Here is a 16,498-nt window from a genome sequence, read left to right on the forward strand (position 1 = left end):
TATAATAATATAACTTGTAAATATTAATCTGATTTATAATATTATAACTTGTAAATATTAACCTGATTTATAATAATATAACTTGTAAATATTAACCTGATTTATAATAAAATAACTGGTGAATATTAACCTGACTTATAATAATATAACTTGTAAATATTTACCTGATTTATAATAATATAACTTGTGAATATTAACCTGATTTATAATATAATAACTTGTAAATATTAACCTGATTTATAATAATATAACTTGTAAATATTAACCTGATTTATAATAATATAACTTGAAAATATTAACCTGATTTATAATAATATAACTTGTAAATATTAACCTGATTTATAATAATATAACTTGTAAATATTAACCTGATTTATAATAATATAACTTGTAAATATTAACCTGATTTATAATAATATAACTTGTAAATATTAACCTGATTTATAATATCATAACTTGTGAATATTGACCTGATTTATAACATTATAACTGGCGAATATTAACCTGATTTATAATAATATAACTTGTGAATATTTACCTGATTTATAATATTATAACTGGCGAATATTAACCTCACATATAATAATATAAATTGTAAATATTAACCTGATTTATAATATCATAACTTGTAAATATTAACCTGATTTATAATAAAATAACTTGTGAATATTAACCTGATTTATAATATTATAACTTGTAAATATTAACCTGATTTATAATTATATAACTGGTGAATATTAACCTGATTTATAATAAAATAACTGGTGAATATTAACCTGATTTATAATATTATAACTGGTGAATATTAACCGATTATTGTTTGAAAATATGCTTTGTCGACTGTAGAATAAATTACTATAGCCATGCCCATGATTTGTTTAAGTCGCTGAACCTATGCGGTATTTATTCCTGGTACGACGTGTAACTGACAATGCTTTCTCATACATCCAGCCGTATTGCCAAATCACCCAGTACCTGGAAACAAAGCCAGTGCGAACAGCTGAGGGCTATGGAATCAATTTCTCGCATGATTTCATGTAAACATGTTCAATTTCCCATCAGTGTATTCTAATGCCAAGTTGAAAACGTTTAACGCCAAAATGTCTTTTTTATAAGGAAACAACCGGTTTTAATTAGCCGCATTTGAACTTAATTTAAAAGTTAATATTCCGAATCGTGCTCCCCATCTCCTTTGTTGAGATGTATTTGTGTGTAAAGACGCTGAGGGGTTTTTAAGTGGTGTGGACCAGGTAATCTGTTCTACACCGAAGCTAATTTGTACTGATTGTCCGAAAATGTACGTGCGTCGTCTAAAAGCGGATGTACCACCTGTCTAAAACGACTCTGTGTGTGCCGTGTATTACTATGAAGACTAATAGATGTCCGAATGTGTTCAAAGATGTTGGGAGTGTATTTACTAAAGTTCGTTATTCCATTCAGGAAACATACGATTGTCTCTATTATTTTCAATTAAATGCTGATAAGGACTACTTACTTCTTACTTGTTAAACAATTGCTACCTTTATGAAAATGACCAGACAAACATTAGTGTGCATCATAAAACTGAGCTAGCACAAATTACAACTTTATAGAAGAAAGTTAGGTTTAATTCTTATCATATAATAGGGCATCATACACATTTATACAAACAAATAAAAGCAATAACCACAAAAGTAATAAAAAAAAATAGATTTGGTTGATAATGATATTTTAGTATACAGATCTGTAAGGCACGGCATCGTAATGCAAATTGCTTACTTAGTACAAAGTTCGCCAGTTCCTCGATGACTTACAGAGTCGGTTGACATCCGAGCAATGCTTTATATTCTTAGGTGTAATTATCTTTCAGACGCTTATTCGATCATAACCTAGTACGTTACCAACAATAACCTCACAAACGTTTTGTAGAATCGATCATAGAATCGTGGGAGACAAAAGAAATATTGGGGATTTTGATGAGTCTGCTATACGACTTTTACAGGCCGTATCCTGGAACTACATGACAAGCAAGTACGATGTACGACGTCCCTTACGCATGTTTCCACAAGACAAAAACTCGTACATTGGCATTTGCAAAGAATTACTCGACAAAGTGTCGCTGTAAATTAGCTATATACTATTAAGCTCCCGTGATAAAACTTATCGTATACAATTAGTACGTGAGAAAATTGATATACAGTACCGCTGGTAAAAATTGTTCCGACAGCGGAACACTTAGTTTCTTCTTATGTTCTTGAAAACATGTATTGCTTCCAATTATGGTTAGTTTTTGTTGACTGGGCCATTTTTATGAGATAAATACGTTATTGTTATCTATAAATATCTAGTCATGTCCTATAACATCAGTTAAACATTGAGGCGGGATACGTGTTTGTTACAGGTCATACCAACTGGTCAAGCATTATTATAATGATGATTTAATTACTTTCTGTGCGTTGATTTCTGGATATTATCATATATTATGATAGAAGCTCGACATAACGTAGTGTTGGTCTTCATTATCCAACGTAAATTCATCTCTATCGACCTGTATCTAAATACAAACTAAAGTGATGAATGATGTTCTATGTATTAGGTTACCCAGATAAACAATACTTATAGAGCTTTGATGACTGTGGATTTCCTACCTGATTTTCCCCGTGAATGATTCGTATCGCTGAAGTGTGAACGTGTGCTCCTGGTCTAGGCTCGTCTCGTGAATTGGTAACACCTAAGAGGGGACGGGTTGGATGAAGGAATATGACCTTTATAATGATCTTTGAAGAGTAAATTATCGCTTTGCAGCAGTAACCCAATCATGATATAATTCCACAATATTATCGTATAAGTTAGGTTTGAGTGATTATTTACATTGTTATAATTTATGGTTTAATCAGGAATGTACTCCTATAGCTACTGTCGGTATCGTTGGTGAAAAAGAAGACGCTCTACTTCAGAAACACGTGGTTTAATTTCTAGTTGAGTTATTTTGATGTATAGTTTAAAAAACTTTTAATGTAAAAACGTTTACATTAGTGTACTGTCTATACGTAATGTCGGTATTCTGTTTTGAATTGAATTAAATTTTACTTATTATTGGGTAGAAAGAACACAAAACAAAACAAAAAACGTCAAATATTGATTTGGCTTTGCTAACCATTGATCTTATAATTGTTTGAAGATGAAACATGCTATTGTGTTAGTTGTTACACTGGTTATAGGTGCATATCGCCTTAGAGATTTGAGATGCTGAGTTCTTTATAAATTAGATATCCGAAAAATGATTTATTTTACAGAGTGTACTGAATGTTCGTAAATCTCATATAAGGTGACCTACACTGTAGGGAACGTCGTGATATTATTTGATACACTGATCATCAACATGTAGGATGAGTACGAGGCTGAACGTGTGCTGACTTCTAATACATTTACTGTGCCACTCAGCAGGATACACCAGTGATTGACAAACCCTTGTCTAATTACATTACGTCATATGTGACCATCGCGTTACATTGAGGATGGGACTATAAGACAAAGTCGATATCATGAGCATCATTACATTTATCATAAGATACAACGTCGATTGGAAGTCAATTTACCCCGGTAGACAGTCGATTGGAAGTCGATTTACCCCGGTAGACAGTCGATTGGAAGTCGATTTACCCCGGTAGACAGTCGATTGGAAGTCGATTTACCCCGGTAGGCAGTCGATTGGAAGTCAATTGTGCTCGGCCAGCAGCTTTGTGATGCAATCAACGATGGAGAGCTACGCACCTTGGTTATGCAATAAAATCATAATGATTGTCCTGATATTGACGTAGCTCTGGTTATGGGCAAGTTTATGAAGTCAACGCATGCGCGTCTGTTTGAAATGAACATAAAGAGAATTAATAGTTCTAAATCAGTGAAAATTGTTATTGTGACATTCCTAGAAATCAGACAGTTCTATTTTCAACAGTAGAAATCCTATTTATGTTCGGTTTGTTATATCCTATAAACTTATGTTATACCTAAACGAGAGAATGAGTAAATATCCATGTCAAACTTTATTCACACCTAAATAAAGGTATGGATAGGTTAACATATGGTAATATATATGTATATATAATAAATGCCACACAAATCGTAAGTATCATTTGGTGTCGATATAAACTTTTTAACAATTTGATTGAATTGATCTACTGTTAAACTAAAGCATTTTCTGTATTTATACTTACAAAAATAGTTTTAAGTTTTCGAATTCAGTAACAGACAAACGGGACCTGTATAATGGGGAGGAAAGTGTGAGAAAAAAAACGATAAAAGAGAACGAGAATTTGTTACAGTTCGCCTTTTTAGCCCACCATCATCAGATGGTGGGCTATTCAAATCGCATTTTGTCCGTGGTCCGTCCTTCCGTCCGTCCCGTCCGTCCGTTAACAATTCTTGTTATCGCTATTTCTCATAAAGTACTGAAGGGATCTTTCTCAAATTTCATATGTAGATTACCCTAGAACTTTAGTTGTGCATATTGCATTTTGGGACCGATTGGTCAACAAGATGGCCGCAAGGCAGCCATCTTGGATTTTGATAGTCAAAGTTTGTTATCGCTGTTTCTCAGAAAGTACTGAAGGGATCATTCTCAAATTTCATCTGTAGGCAACCCTAGGACTCTAGATGTGCGTATTGCATTTTGGGACCGATCGGTTAACAAGATGGCCGCCAGGCAGCCATCTTGGATTTTGATAGTTAAAGTTTGTCATCGCTATTTCTCAGAAAGTACTGAAGGGATTGTTCTCAAATTTCTTATGTAGGTTTCCCTTGGGCCCTAGTTGTGCGTATTGCATTTTGGGACCGATCGGTAAACAAGATGGCCGCTAGGCAGCCATCTTGGATTTTGATAGTTAAAGTTTGTTATCACTATTTCTCAGAAAGTACTGAAGGAATTGTTCTCAAATTTTATATGTAGGTTCCCCTTGGGCCCTAGTTGTGCGTATTGCATTTTGGGACCGATCGGTCAACAATATGGCCGCCAGGCAGCCATCTTGGATTTTGATAGTTAAAGTTTGCTATCGCTATTTCTCAGAAAGTACTGAAGGAATTGTTCTCAAATTTCTTATGTAGGTTCCCCTAGTGCCCTAGTTGCGCGTATTGCATTTTGGTGACCTTGTTTAAAGATGGCCGCCAGACCGCCATCTTGAATTTTAGTAGTTGAAGTTTGTTACAGCTATTTATAAGAAAGTACTGCAGTGATCTGTTTCAAAAGTTTGAAAAGTAGAGAAAAGTAGAGAAAAGATCCATCTGTCAATTGTCAGACATAGATCAATCTTAGGTGGGCGCCAAGATCTCTCTGGGACCTTTGTTATATCAAGGTCTTATATGGGATCTTGACGCTCTGATAAGAAGATAGGAAGTTTTTGAATCGCTGTAATTTGAGAAGAATATTTGTTATGAGCATACTTTCATCTCCGCCAGCAATAAGTGATACTGTGAAGAATTCGTTTTATCTGGTCTCGGCGCATCAATAGAGCCCTTGATAGCATAAATAGATCTAATTATACTGTTGACTTTGGCTTCTTTAAATAATAATACTGTTTGTTGACAGCGCTTCTCTCTAAACTATCCACAAATACCAGTTAAAGGGGATCTGTAAATTATATGTTGACATAAGGTACTAAGTTATTTTAAACCTTGGGAAAACTCAACAAGTAAGTGATGTTTATGTAGGTATACGTTTCCGTTATGCCTCTTATACGCTCAAGCTTGTCTACCATTCCGACTTGTTCCTGTTTATCGTGTTTCTCATTCCGATATCAGATAATTCCAAATGACATTTTTAAAGCATTATTGTTCTACTATTGCATGAGGATCAAAGCCAACAATGCTATATGAAAGTATGTGTATAACGGAAATATCAGAAAACAGATTTAGATATTAATTAGTATGCGTTCCTAAAGCTTGTCCCTTTGTTAATTCTACCGAAAACACCGATGGAACAGGAATCGGATATAGATGTGGTTGTTGCACGTGAAGTAGCTTTAATGTAATTGACAGTATATTACTAGTAGAGATCAGAGATAGGAAAAAAGGTTTAAGTTTTTAATCGTATGACATTGTAGGATATTCTACCAGGTTTGACCCGATGCCACATCATATCGTGAGATAATTTTGTTATAATTTATAACATGCAAAACACAAATGTTGTATTAGTATTGTATTTATTATATGATATACACTATAAAATAGTGTAAAATGCTAAATGTAGAATTATAAAACTCGTCCACGTAACATTACTTGTCTAGCTTTAAGAGCTTTCGATGACTACTGTACATCATGATCACTCTGAATAGTGACGCTAGGTAGCATGGCTTTAATTTATAAATACTGTTCTGTACATTGGTGTTGCTATTCCTGGTATAACTTGTACAATTTTCATATACATGTAGAATATGTCATTAATGGATGACTTTTTCTGTTATTTACGGTACAACATATTTCAACGTTTTTATATTGTTTATGATACAAAAGACTGTGTTTATGTTTAATAATGGTATATTTTTTAATATTCCCAACTTCAAGCATCAAAGATTGTTTTTATTGTATTATTCTGAATTGCATAATTTTTGATGAATATGAGATCAATGTGTGAGTTTGTGTTGTTATTTACGGTATTACAGCGTGAGAATGTTAAAATGATAACATACAAAGATTACGATCAATGACGTCACTTATCATTTAAAATCAAGTTTCTCCTGTAAACTGTCACTATCTCCTTACTATCACACCTGTGTCCATATCTCTAAATATAAAGGCATTAAATGGAGAGATGGCAGTGTGAACTAGGATCATTATCCAGATTTTGAACTTTGTACAATATACATTTACATGTCACCCTTTCATGTCTATTTCGTGGATCTGATCATTTCTAAAAATCTGTGAAATTTATAATTTTGTTTGATGCTGATCGTGTAGAGTTAACTGTTATAATACAAATTGAAAACAATATAAGAAAAAAAGTGCTAATTTGTACAGAATCAGTATATAGTAAGCCTAATTAGATCCCACTATCTATATATATCAGGATACCAACGGATAGATAATACCCTTCTATAACACTCTATGTTTTACAGTGTGTTCACCGTGGTATTACAACATCACTAACGTCAAATTAAGTAGCTTCTATCCCAACATAAAGGATAAACTAAGCACTGACTTTTATAACTTACATGACTGCAGCTAACGATTCCAATTATTTCTTTAAAGTGACAATTACATCATAAAAAATCTAAATACGATTCCGCGATTAACGGAATGTAGGTTAGTATGACGCTGAAGTTACCATTAATTTAACGTGCATCCTATATTCTTATGTTCATCAAATTGCGGATTAATTCACGTTATACAAAAGAAGAACTTGCATGACAAGTGCATATGAGGTATTAATGTTCTTTATTGGAAAAAGTGTGTGAAATATTAAACCTAATCAAAGAATGAACGCTGCTTGGGTAATCTAATGCATGCAGTGTAAACAAGTATTCATTACGCTCCTCATGAAAAGAATAAAATAGCTAAATATGATTTCAAATGGAAATGACATTGCAAATAATAATAAATGAGTTGGCGTAATTCGTTTTTAAATGTGCATGTCACGGTATCCATTTCCATTGAAGCATGATTATCTGTCTTAATTAAAGTATATAGAAGCAGTGTAGCTTATAACTATCTTTAATTAGGCCATCTATAAAAAAAATGTATAACAAATATTTTTCGCAGTAGATTCCAACTGTTGACTTCACAGAGTTTGTGGTATGATACCAAGTATTTCCTGTTTTCGTTTTTAAATTCTAGTAAAAGTGTGTATGTGTTGGGGCCGGTGGGTGAAGGTCAGTTAGGGGTAGCAAATGAATTAGAAGGACTAATTGATTGTGGGAAATAGGGTCCACAAATATGATCCACGGGTATGGTTCACAGATACGGTCCACATGTATGGTCCACAGATATGGTTCACATATAGGGTCCACAGATATGGTCCACATGTATGGTCCACAGATATGATCCACATATATGGTCCACAGGTATGGTCCACAGATATGATCCACATATATGGTCCACAGGTATTGGTCATAGATATGGTCCACAGATATGATCCACATACATGGTCCACATATATGGTCCACATGTATGGTCCACAGGTATGGTCCACAGATATGATCCACATATATGGTCCACAGATATGGTCCACAGGTATACCTTTTGGGACCTCACGGACTTTGGGAACATTATTGTAATAGGTAAACACATGGTATAATTGTTTATAAAGTTATTTATTAAACTACCCAGTGTTAATGTGACTCATAAGCTGCACACAGCTGGTGTTAACATTTGTAAACAACTGTTTACGATCTATCATCATGTGTATGTAAGGTTGATTTCTTCTCAGGAGTTAATATAGCTTATACATACACATCACAGACATACCTATTCGCGTCGATCCGACATTCTTCTACAACAATAGGATAATAACTATCTCCCTAAGAGAACACTTCATCTATGTTGTTGGACATTCGATTATGGTCTCACCTGGGCTGAATTAACTAATTTGTACATGATGCTTCTGTCATATATTGCGTGTATACGATGATAACCCTATTGTTAGGACACACCACAGGATAATTGTGAATATTACGGCAATTGACTCCATATAAACCTAGTAACAACTTCAAGGGTATATCTATTGTAGAAACATAGTAAGTATTGGTTACAATATAGACGATTATATTAATTACTTTAAAAGAAACGTTATGCTTAATGACTAAATGAAGAACCGAAGTGTCAAATTTTGTCTTCAGAGAAACTGCGTTCCTGTCTATCGTATATGTTTGATTGATATGTGATACACACACCATACTTAGTGCACACAGAATGTACAAACGCTTAACTTTGAATACAATAACGAACGTGTCATGTCGACAAATTTAAATGTTTTCAAACATCTCTTTTCCTTGGGAAGTATAACTGAATATCATAACTCACTTGAAAATATATTTAAATCCGATTTTCTGTTGTATATTAAGTAACTAAATGTGTGATTTGATTCACAAATTTTCAAACCTGAGACTGAAATTACATACTGTCGTAAACATGGCTATAGTTAAACTATCAAACACTATTAAGTATTCGGAGAATACCAATTTGGTTTACAATCCTTCGGTTTGATTTTGACGAGAACACGGTATAATGTTGAACAAACATGTGATTGTTTTTATTGATTTGAAATATCACATATTTTAGCTATTTTATAGTTATGAATCATGTGAATAAAATGTTAATATCACACAAATGTACAGTGTAAATGTGTGTGCTAATCAATACAGAGTATATGTACAGAATAGGGTTTGTTGTAGCTTTCTCTCGATAGGTCACACAATATCCTTAACTACATAGAGGTGTCAGTTGGTTGAATAGACTTGAATCATGCCATCAAAGACACACTAACAACAAATACCACCCGGTCACTTTATACTGATAAAGGGCAAACCAGTCGTCCCATCAGCAACAGAAACTATCACATTGATTGACTATGGTATGTCTGGGAGGTGATATACACTAGAGCGTGCCTCACAGGGCGAGCCCTCACATACAGTTAACATTTATGAATATAGATAATATTACACTATAACAGTAATCCACCACAAGTGTTATGTTGAATCTTTAATGCACCAATAACGCTCTATTTTCTTATCTGATGCATTTCGAGACGTAAAAACATTAACATGTTCTTTTTCCAAAATTTTCAAAATTTCCATAAGGAATAGTGTTTTATTGAAATAGATAATGGACATATTCACACTAACGAAAAACAAAATATTTGTGGTCCATGCCTTTGTTTTCTATAGTTTTACAACTATAAATCGTTAATCACAGTTAATATAACGTTTTGTTCTTTTCACACACGATATTCCAGTTTCCATCATTCGTAAATAGAAACTATATATTGAAATAATTTTACTCGGCTACGTTGCATCCCCAGTCACCAGTATTATTGTTATATATAACTCCAGGCTGGATTTAACAACAAGGAAGCATTTAGTCCAATAATCATTACACATAAAGTCTGAACGCTGCAGTACAGGCCTGGTACGTAACACGCAACGGCTAACATAACTGTGCGTATATCATATTGCGTTAAGATACACGTGCGAGAACATCGCGTGCAGCTAACATTTATATAAAGCTGGTGCAACTGTAGACTGTATGATGGTCGTATATCAGGCGTCTTAATGTGTCGGGCAATCACAGCTTTGATGGTTTATACGAGACTATGTAGGTGCGAAAACTCTCCTCTGGCAGAAATTGACATGGATGTACGATTATCAAATACCTCGAACACAAAAATGTAACGGAGAAGAAAACTAAGAAGCTCTGTAGATATGCCCCAACCATGCCCCGAGGAGAGAGATATACTAACTATGTCATTGGTGAACGACTGTATTAATACTAGTAGGCAGAACAAGGTGACAGAATAGAAAGAATCTATTGTTTTTATGGAACTATGGAGCATATGTTAGACTTACCAGGAAACGTTAAATATGGACACTTAAATAATAGTAATAATTTGATATTATAACAGACGTAAGTCAAGCCCAGAACAAATCCTTTATCAGCATTGTAAATGTCTCCATTAAAACATAATATGAAAGCCAATGTTGCTTAACAAACATCAAGAATAATACCAACGTCACACAACTTCCTTAAAGGAAATAGCAACTTCATAAAAAATATAAAAAATTGACAAAGTGAAGCTGGGATTCTGCAAAACTAAAAGGACGTAATTTTGAAATGATATCGTCCTCTGGTTACATTATTCTTGATATGTAAAAGTTATACAGTAAATAGTATTGTAGATAGATGACTACTTATGTAAACCCCATTATCGACTACAGCACGACACGTTAGTCCGGTTATCATGCTACTTAGTGATGGGATTGGCCGTGATCCGATATGGTATATAGATATTAATATACCTATGTCACTGTGTACTACAACGTTAATAGTAAGGCCATACCTACGATTACAGGGGACAACCAGTCGTATGATTTCTTCCATGAACATAGTTTAAAGATGCAGTAAACTGTAACACGTATTATGTAGACTCAGATAGCAATTTCGTCCATGTAGGAGCCTTCAGTGATGAGTTAGAACATATGGAGGGATAATATGTATTGTTTAACACTGTCTTGGCTGCAGGCGGATTATTGTCTGGGATATGTAATAAACTATATTCGTCAGAGGAACAACTGTTTTACATTAGTTAACTGCACAATGTGTGGAGTAAGTTGTTTTTATCTGAGATTCTGTTAAAGAACCCCTTCACTGTACTGTCTGGATAACCATCTCTACCTGTATACTACTTCAGACTATTATAGGTCTAGTACACACTGTACTGTCTGGATAACCATCTCTACCAGTATACTACTTCATACTATTATAGGTCTAGTACACACTGTACTGTCTGGATAACCATCTCTACCAGTATACTACTTCATACTATTATAGGTCTAGTACACACTGTACTGTCTGGATAACCATCTCTACCAGTATACTACTTCATACTATTATAGGTCTAGTACACACTGTACTGTCTGGATAACCATCTCTACCAGTATACTACTTCATACTATTATAGGTCTAGTACACACTGTACTGTCTGGATAACCATCTCTACCAGTATACTACTTCATACTATTATAGGTCTAGTACACACTGTACTGTCTGGATAACCATCTCTACCAGTATACTACTTCATACTATTATAGGTCTAGTAACACACTGTACTGTCTGGATAACCATCTCTACCAGTATACTACTTCATACTATTATAGGTCTAGTACACACTGTACTGTCTGGATAACCATCTCTACCAGTATACTACTTCATACTATTATAGGTCTAGTACACACTGTACTGTCTGGATAACCATCTCTACCAGTATACTACTTCATACTATTATAGGTCTAGTACACACTGTACTGTCTGGATAACCATCTCTACCAGTATACTACTTCATACTATTATAGGTCTAGTACACACTGTATTGTCTGGATAACCATCTCTACCAGTATACTACTTCATACTATTATAGGTCTAGTACACACTGTACTGTCTGGATAACCATCTCTACCAGTATACTACTTCATGCTATAAATATAGGTCTAGTACACACTTTACTGTCTGGATAACCATCTCTACCAGTATACTACTTCATACTATTATAGGTCTAGTACACACTGTACTGTCTGGATAACCATCTCTACCAGTATACTACTTCATGCTATTATAGGTCTAGTACACACTGTACTGTCTGGATAACCATCTCTACCAGTATACTACTTCATACTATTATAGGTCTAGTACACACTGTACTGTCTGGATAACCATCTCTACCAGTATACTACTTCATACTATTATAGGTCTAGTACACACTGTACTGTCTGGATAACCATCTCTACCAGTATACTACTTCATACTATTATAGGTCTAGTACACACTGTACTGTCTGGATAACCATCTCTACCAGTATACTACTTCAGACTATTATAGGTCTAGTACACACTGTATTGTCTGGATAACCATCTCTACCAGTATACTACTTCAGACTATTATAGGTCTAGTACACACTGTACTGTCTGGATAACCATCTCTACCAGTATACTACTTCATGCTATATATAGGTCTAGTACACACTTTACTGTCTGGATAACCATCTCTACCAGTATACTCTTTATAGGTCTAGTAACATACTGTCTGGATAACCATCTCTACCAGTATACTACTTCATACTATATAGGTCTAGTACACACTGTACTGTCTGGATAACCATCTCTACCAGTATACTACTTCATACTATTATAGGTCTAGTACACACTGTACTGTCTGGATAACCATCTCTACCAGTATACTACTTCATACTATTATAGGTCTAGTACACACTGTACTGTCTGGATAACCATCTCTACCAGTATACTACTTCAGACTATTATAGGTCTAGTACACACTGTACTGTCTGGATAACCATCTCTACCAGTATACTACTTCATACTATTATAGGTCTAGTACACACTGTACTGTCTGGATAACCATCTCTACCAGTATACTACTTCATACTATTATAGGTCTAGTACACACTGTACTGTCTGGATAACCATCTCTACCAGTATACTGTATCAGTCTGGATAACCATCTCTACCAGTATACTACTTCATACTATTATAGGTCTAGTACACACTGTACTGTCTGGATAACCATCTCTACCAGTATACTACTTCATGCTATAAATATAGGTCTAGTACACACTGTACGGTTTAGTAAATTCAGTAGAAATAATTGACAAGGATGTAAACACCTTCCTGATTATTTTAAGTAGCCCTTTTTAGGTAGTTGGACATTACTGTCAGTGTTTATAAGGATTGGTCTTTGCCTAGACGAAGTGATACTTTATCACATTAGTTAAAGCATGCCAATACCTACCACGTTTACGCGGTATTTTCTGATGGCTTCATAACAGAGATTTGTGTCTTGGAAACTTTACAAAATGTGGATATTAATGTTAAATATCAGAATGAGAGCATTATAGACTTATAGATTATAGACTAGAGGCTATAACAGATCAATTGAACCAGGTGTTTCGGAGGATTGACCTCACTGACGACACCCGTCTTACAAATGTAGGGAAAAGTCGGGCAAGAAACAGGTGTGATGTGTTGTTTCATATTTTCTGAATTATGATTTACCTGGTCATAATTATAATAAAATATTGAATAACCACACTTAACAGTTGCAATGGATATTGTCTAAATAAGGAAGTGGGATGTATAAGAGCGTCATAATTTATGTTAAATTCAAATAGAAGATTGTTCAGAACACACTAAGTTAATGTAAATAAAGTCATGGTATCTAATTACATTTTAAGGTACGTATGCATATCAATATTTTGATTTTGAAGTGAGCAAATTGTGTTCACTCGTTAGGATTTAATTGTAGAAAAGCTAATGTGATATTGTGACAGTCGACTCTGGAGTGTGACACTTTAATACACTGTTTGGTTTGATCGTGATATACCGCCATATGTCACCGATCTAAACATTATCAGATAATCACACTAGGTGACATGCTATCGCACCGACACAGAGAAACGCTTTAGTGGATTCTCATCCTTTTGATACAGGCCTAAATGAGAACATTTAACTCTAAATTCATTACTGCAATCTAAAATCAAAGTGTGCTGTATTCATTTGGCCAGTCTCTATCACTGTTATTGACTGCAACAATCCACATTATACAAGGAAGTAAGAAACCAATTGTAGGATCGATATCGTAGAAGGTAGATTATACATAAAAGGTAGGTAAAGGATTTCAAAATATACCGAGGAAAGACCAAAATAAAGTACTAGAGGCTAGAACGTTTTTAATATTGAATTATCCTAAACCAAAGAAAAGAAAGTAACGCGTTTGGGATAAAAAATAAAAAATTTGAAAATCAATTTGCTAAAGGAAGAGAATAAACCATGAAAGAGCGGGAAATTTTGTGATATTTGGTGTCCGTATGCGTCTGTGTAAATGTTTAATCATGTAGTGCTAGTGTATAATTAGATTTTTACCTGTACCAATCCAGCCCGTAGTCGTAGTAACGGTCAAAGAAATGGGGCTCTGGACCAGTAGCCTTGACCTCCGGGTGTATCCTTAAGAATTCTAGTAAGGCTCTTGTGCCGCATTTCTTCACACCTATGATAATTACTTTGGGTAATTTCTTACTCGGTCCTTCGAGTGTCTCTGTACTTTCGTCACTAATGGTAGGTCTATAGCCCTCGAAGTTATAATAGTCCGTCACCTCCTGACTAGAGGGGCTGTCTCCAACATTCTCAATCATTGTCTTTTTTGGCACATTAAAAAACCCACGCTGTCGCGATTTGGAGACGAGTTTCCTTTCGCTTTTCATCTTGTTCCTCCCCCTTATATTAATCACAGTATTTAAGTCCTTATTTCGCTTCTCATCAAATAAATCCTTAGAATATAAATGTTGTAAATTTCTGTTATGTCGACGGGAACCGAATAAATCCAGGGCATTTATCTCTGGTGGTAATTTTCTATAATTTAGATCCTGTTCGTTATATTTCTCTTGGTTTTCTGGACTATCGTAGGGTGACACATCCACACCACTTCCATTCTGGTATAGAACAAACACAAAACAAAACAATATGAAACTCAGTGAGAGGAGAATGGAGCAAAGTTTACTTCGTCTGAAATAACTCAGTGGTCCTCTCGGATATACCTTCCTCATGTCATGGCCACAACTGTATATCCTCTTTTGTAGATGAACATGCACACTGCTACCACTAATAAATAAATATATCCATGGACATATACACACACATCATAGTGTACGTAACTTCTATATCTCATCCATCTGACATCATCAGTGCTCTCCTAGCTACTATATTGTGCTGAAGTTTACATTTTAAGATTTTTTATGATTCGCAGCATAAGTTCTAATGGTAATAAATAAAACCCCGTACAACAATAGTAAATTTCTTGTAGATCCGAGTGGGTTGAAATTGTAATAAGAAAACATGCGATGGATAATAACAAGAATATTGTCTAAGTACTTCACTACGAAATTGAATTTAGTGAGTGATGATAGTCTTGGATTCCTTATATGGCTTCATTTTCCCAAGACCATCCTTGGAGACAAGAAATCCTTTTCCAATAATCTTGACTTTATTAGATATCTGGTGATGAACTTTATCTATAAACTTTCAAACAATTAAACACATTGAATCTAAAGTCCATCCTGGAAAAACATCTTTCAGCAAATAAAATGTAATCTGCAAACGAGTATGAACAATACGAGTCCAAGTTTCACACCTCCATGATTGAGTTGAGAACTTGTATCCTCTTAAGTTATTACTTCTCCGTTCGACGGTCGTCAGACCCTTGGCAGCATTAAATTGTGTGCAGTAGAACTTAACAGCATCTCACACTGTCTCCCTTGTGTATCTCTGGATCGTCCAGAATAGCTGAGAACACCTCTCAGTGACTTTGTGTATACCTAGTTGGACCGACGTGTACCGCCGGTTACTTGTCACACAATGAGAGAAACACAACAAGCTACGGGCCTTAATGTACACACACTAAGGTAGAGTGGGAACCCCGCTATATTGATCCAGCGTTACAACCGACCCGGGATGTATCGAGATACCTGATTGGATAAAACTGATTGATAGGTAGTGTCCAAGCTCATCAATGAAAACTAAGCAACTTTAACAGTGGCAGTATATCAATGGTATAAAAAAACATCTATTTTAATTTACGTGTGATGCGCAGATCTGGTATATAAGATAATATGTAAGATGTTATATGTATGTAATGTGTTTGGATTCAAAATGAAAGTGTTGGATAGTGTTGGCAGAATAAATGTAGCTTTGTAGATATTATGATCCTGAAGTACATTTCGACCCTATAGACGAGTTGGCGAACCTAGCCA

At 34.8% G+C, this 16,498-nt stretch overlaps 1 protein-coding gene across 1 annotated transcript in view; it reads right to left on the bottom strand.

The window, feature by feature from the left end:
* The window catches only part of LOC138322738 (heparan sulfate glucosamine 3-O-sulfotransferase 6-like), a 34,432-nt gene extending 18,285 nt beyond the window's left edge, over positions 1-16,147 (bottom strand). The window contains exon 1 of the mRNA XM_069266819.1: positions 14,616-16,147. Coding sequence (XP_069122920.1) covers positions 14,616-15,295 — 680 coding nt within the window. The 5' untranslated portion in view covers positions 15,296-16,147. The remainder of the gene's footprint in view (positions 1-14,615) is intronic.
* Between the last annotated feature and the right edge of the window lie 351 nt (positions 16,148-16,498).

Source organism: Argopecten irradians, chromosome 5 (assembly GCF_041381155.1).
Source record: "Argopecten irradians isolate NY chromosome 5, Ai_NY, whole genome shotgun sequence".
Classification (NCBI taxonomy): Eukaryota; Metazoa; Mollusca; class Bivalvia; order Pectinida; family Pectinidae; genus Argopecten; species Argopecten irradians.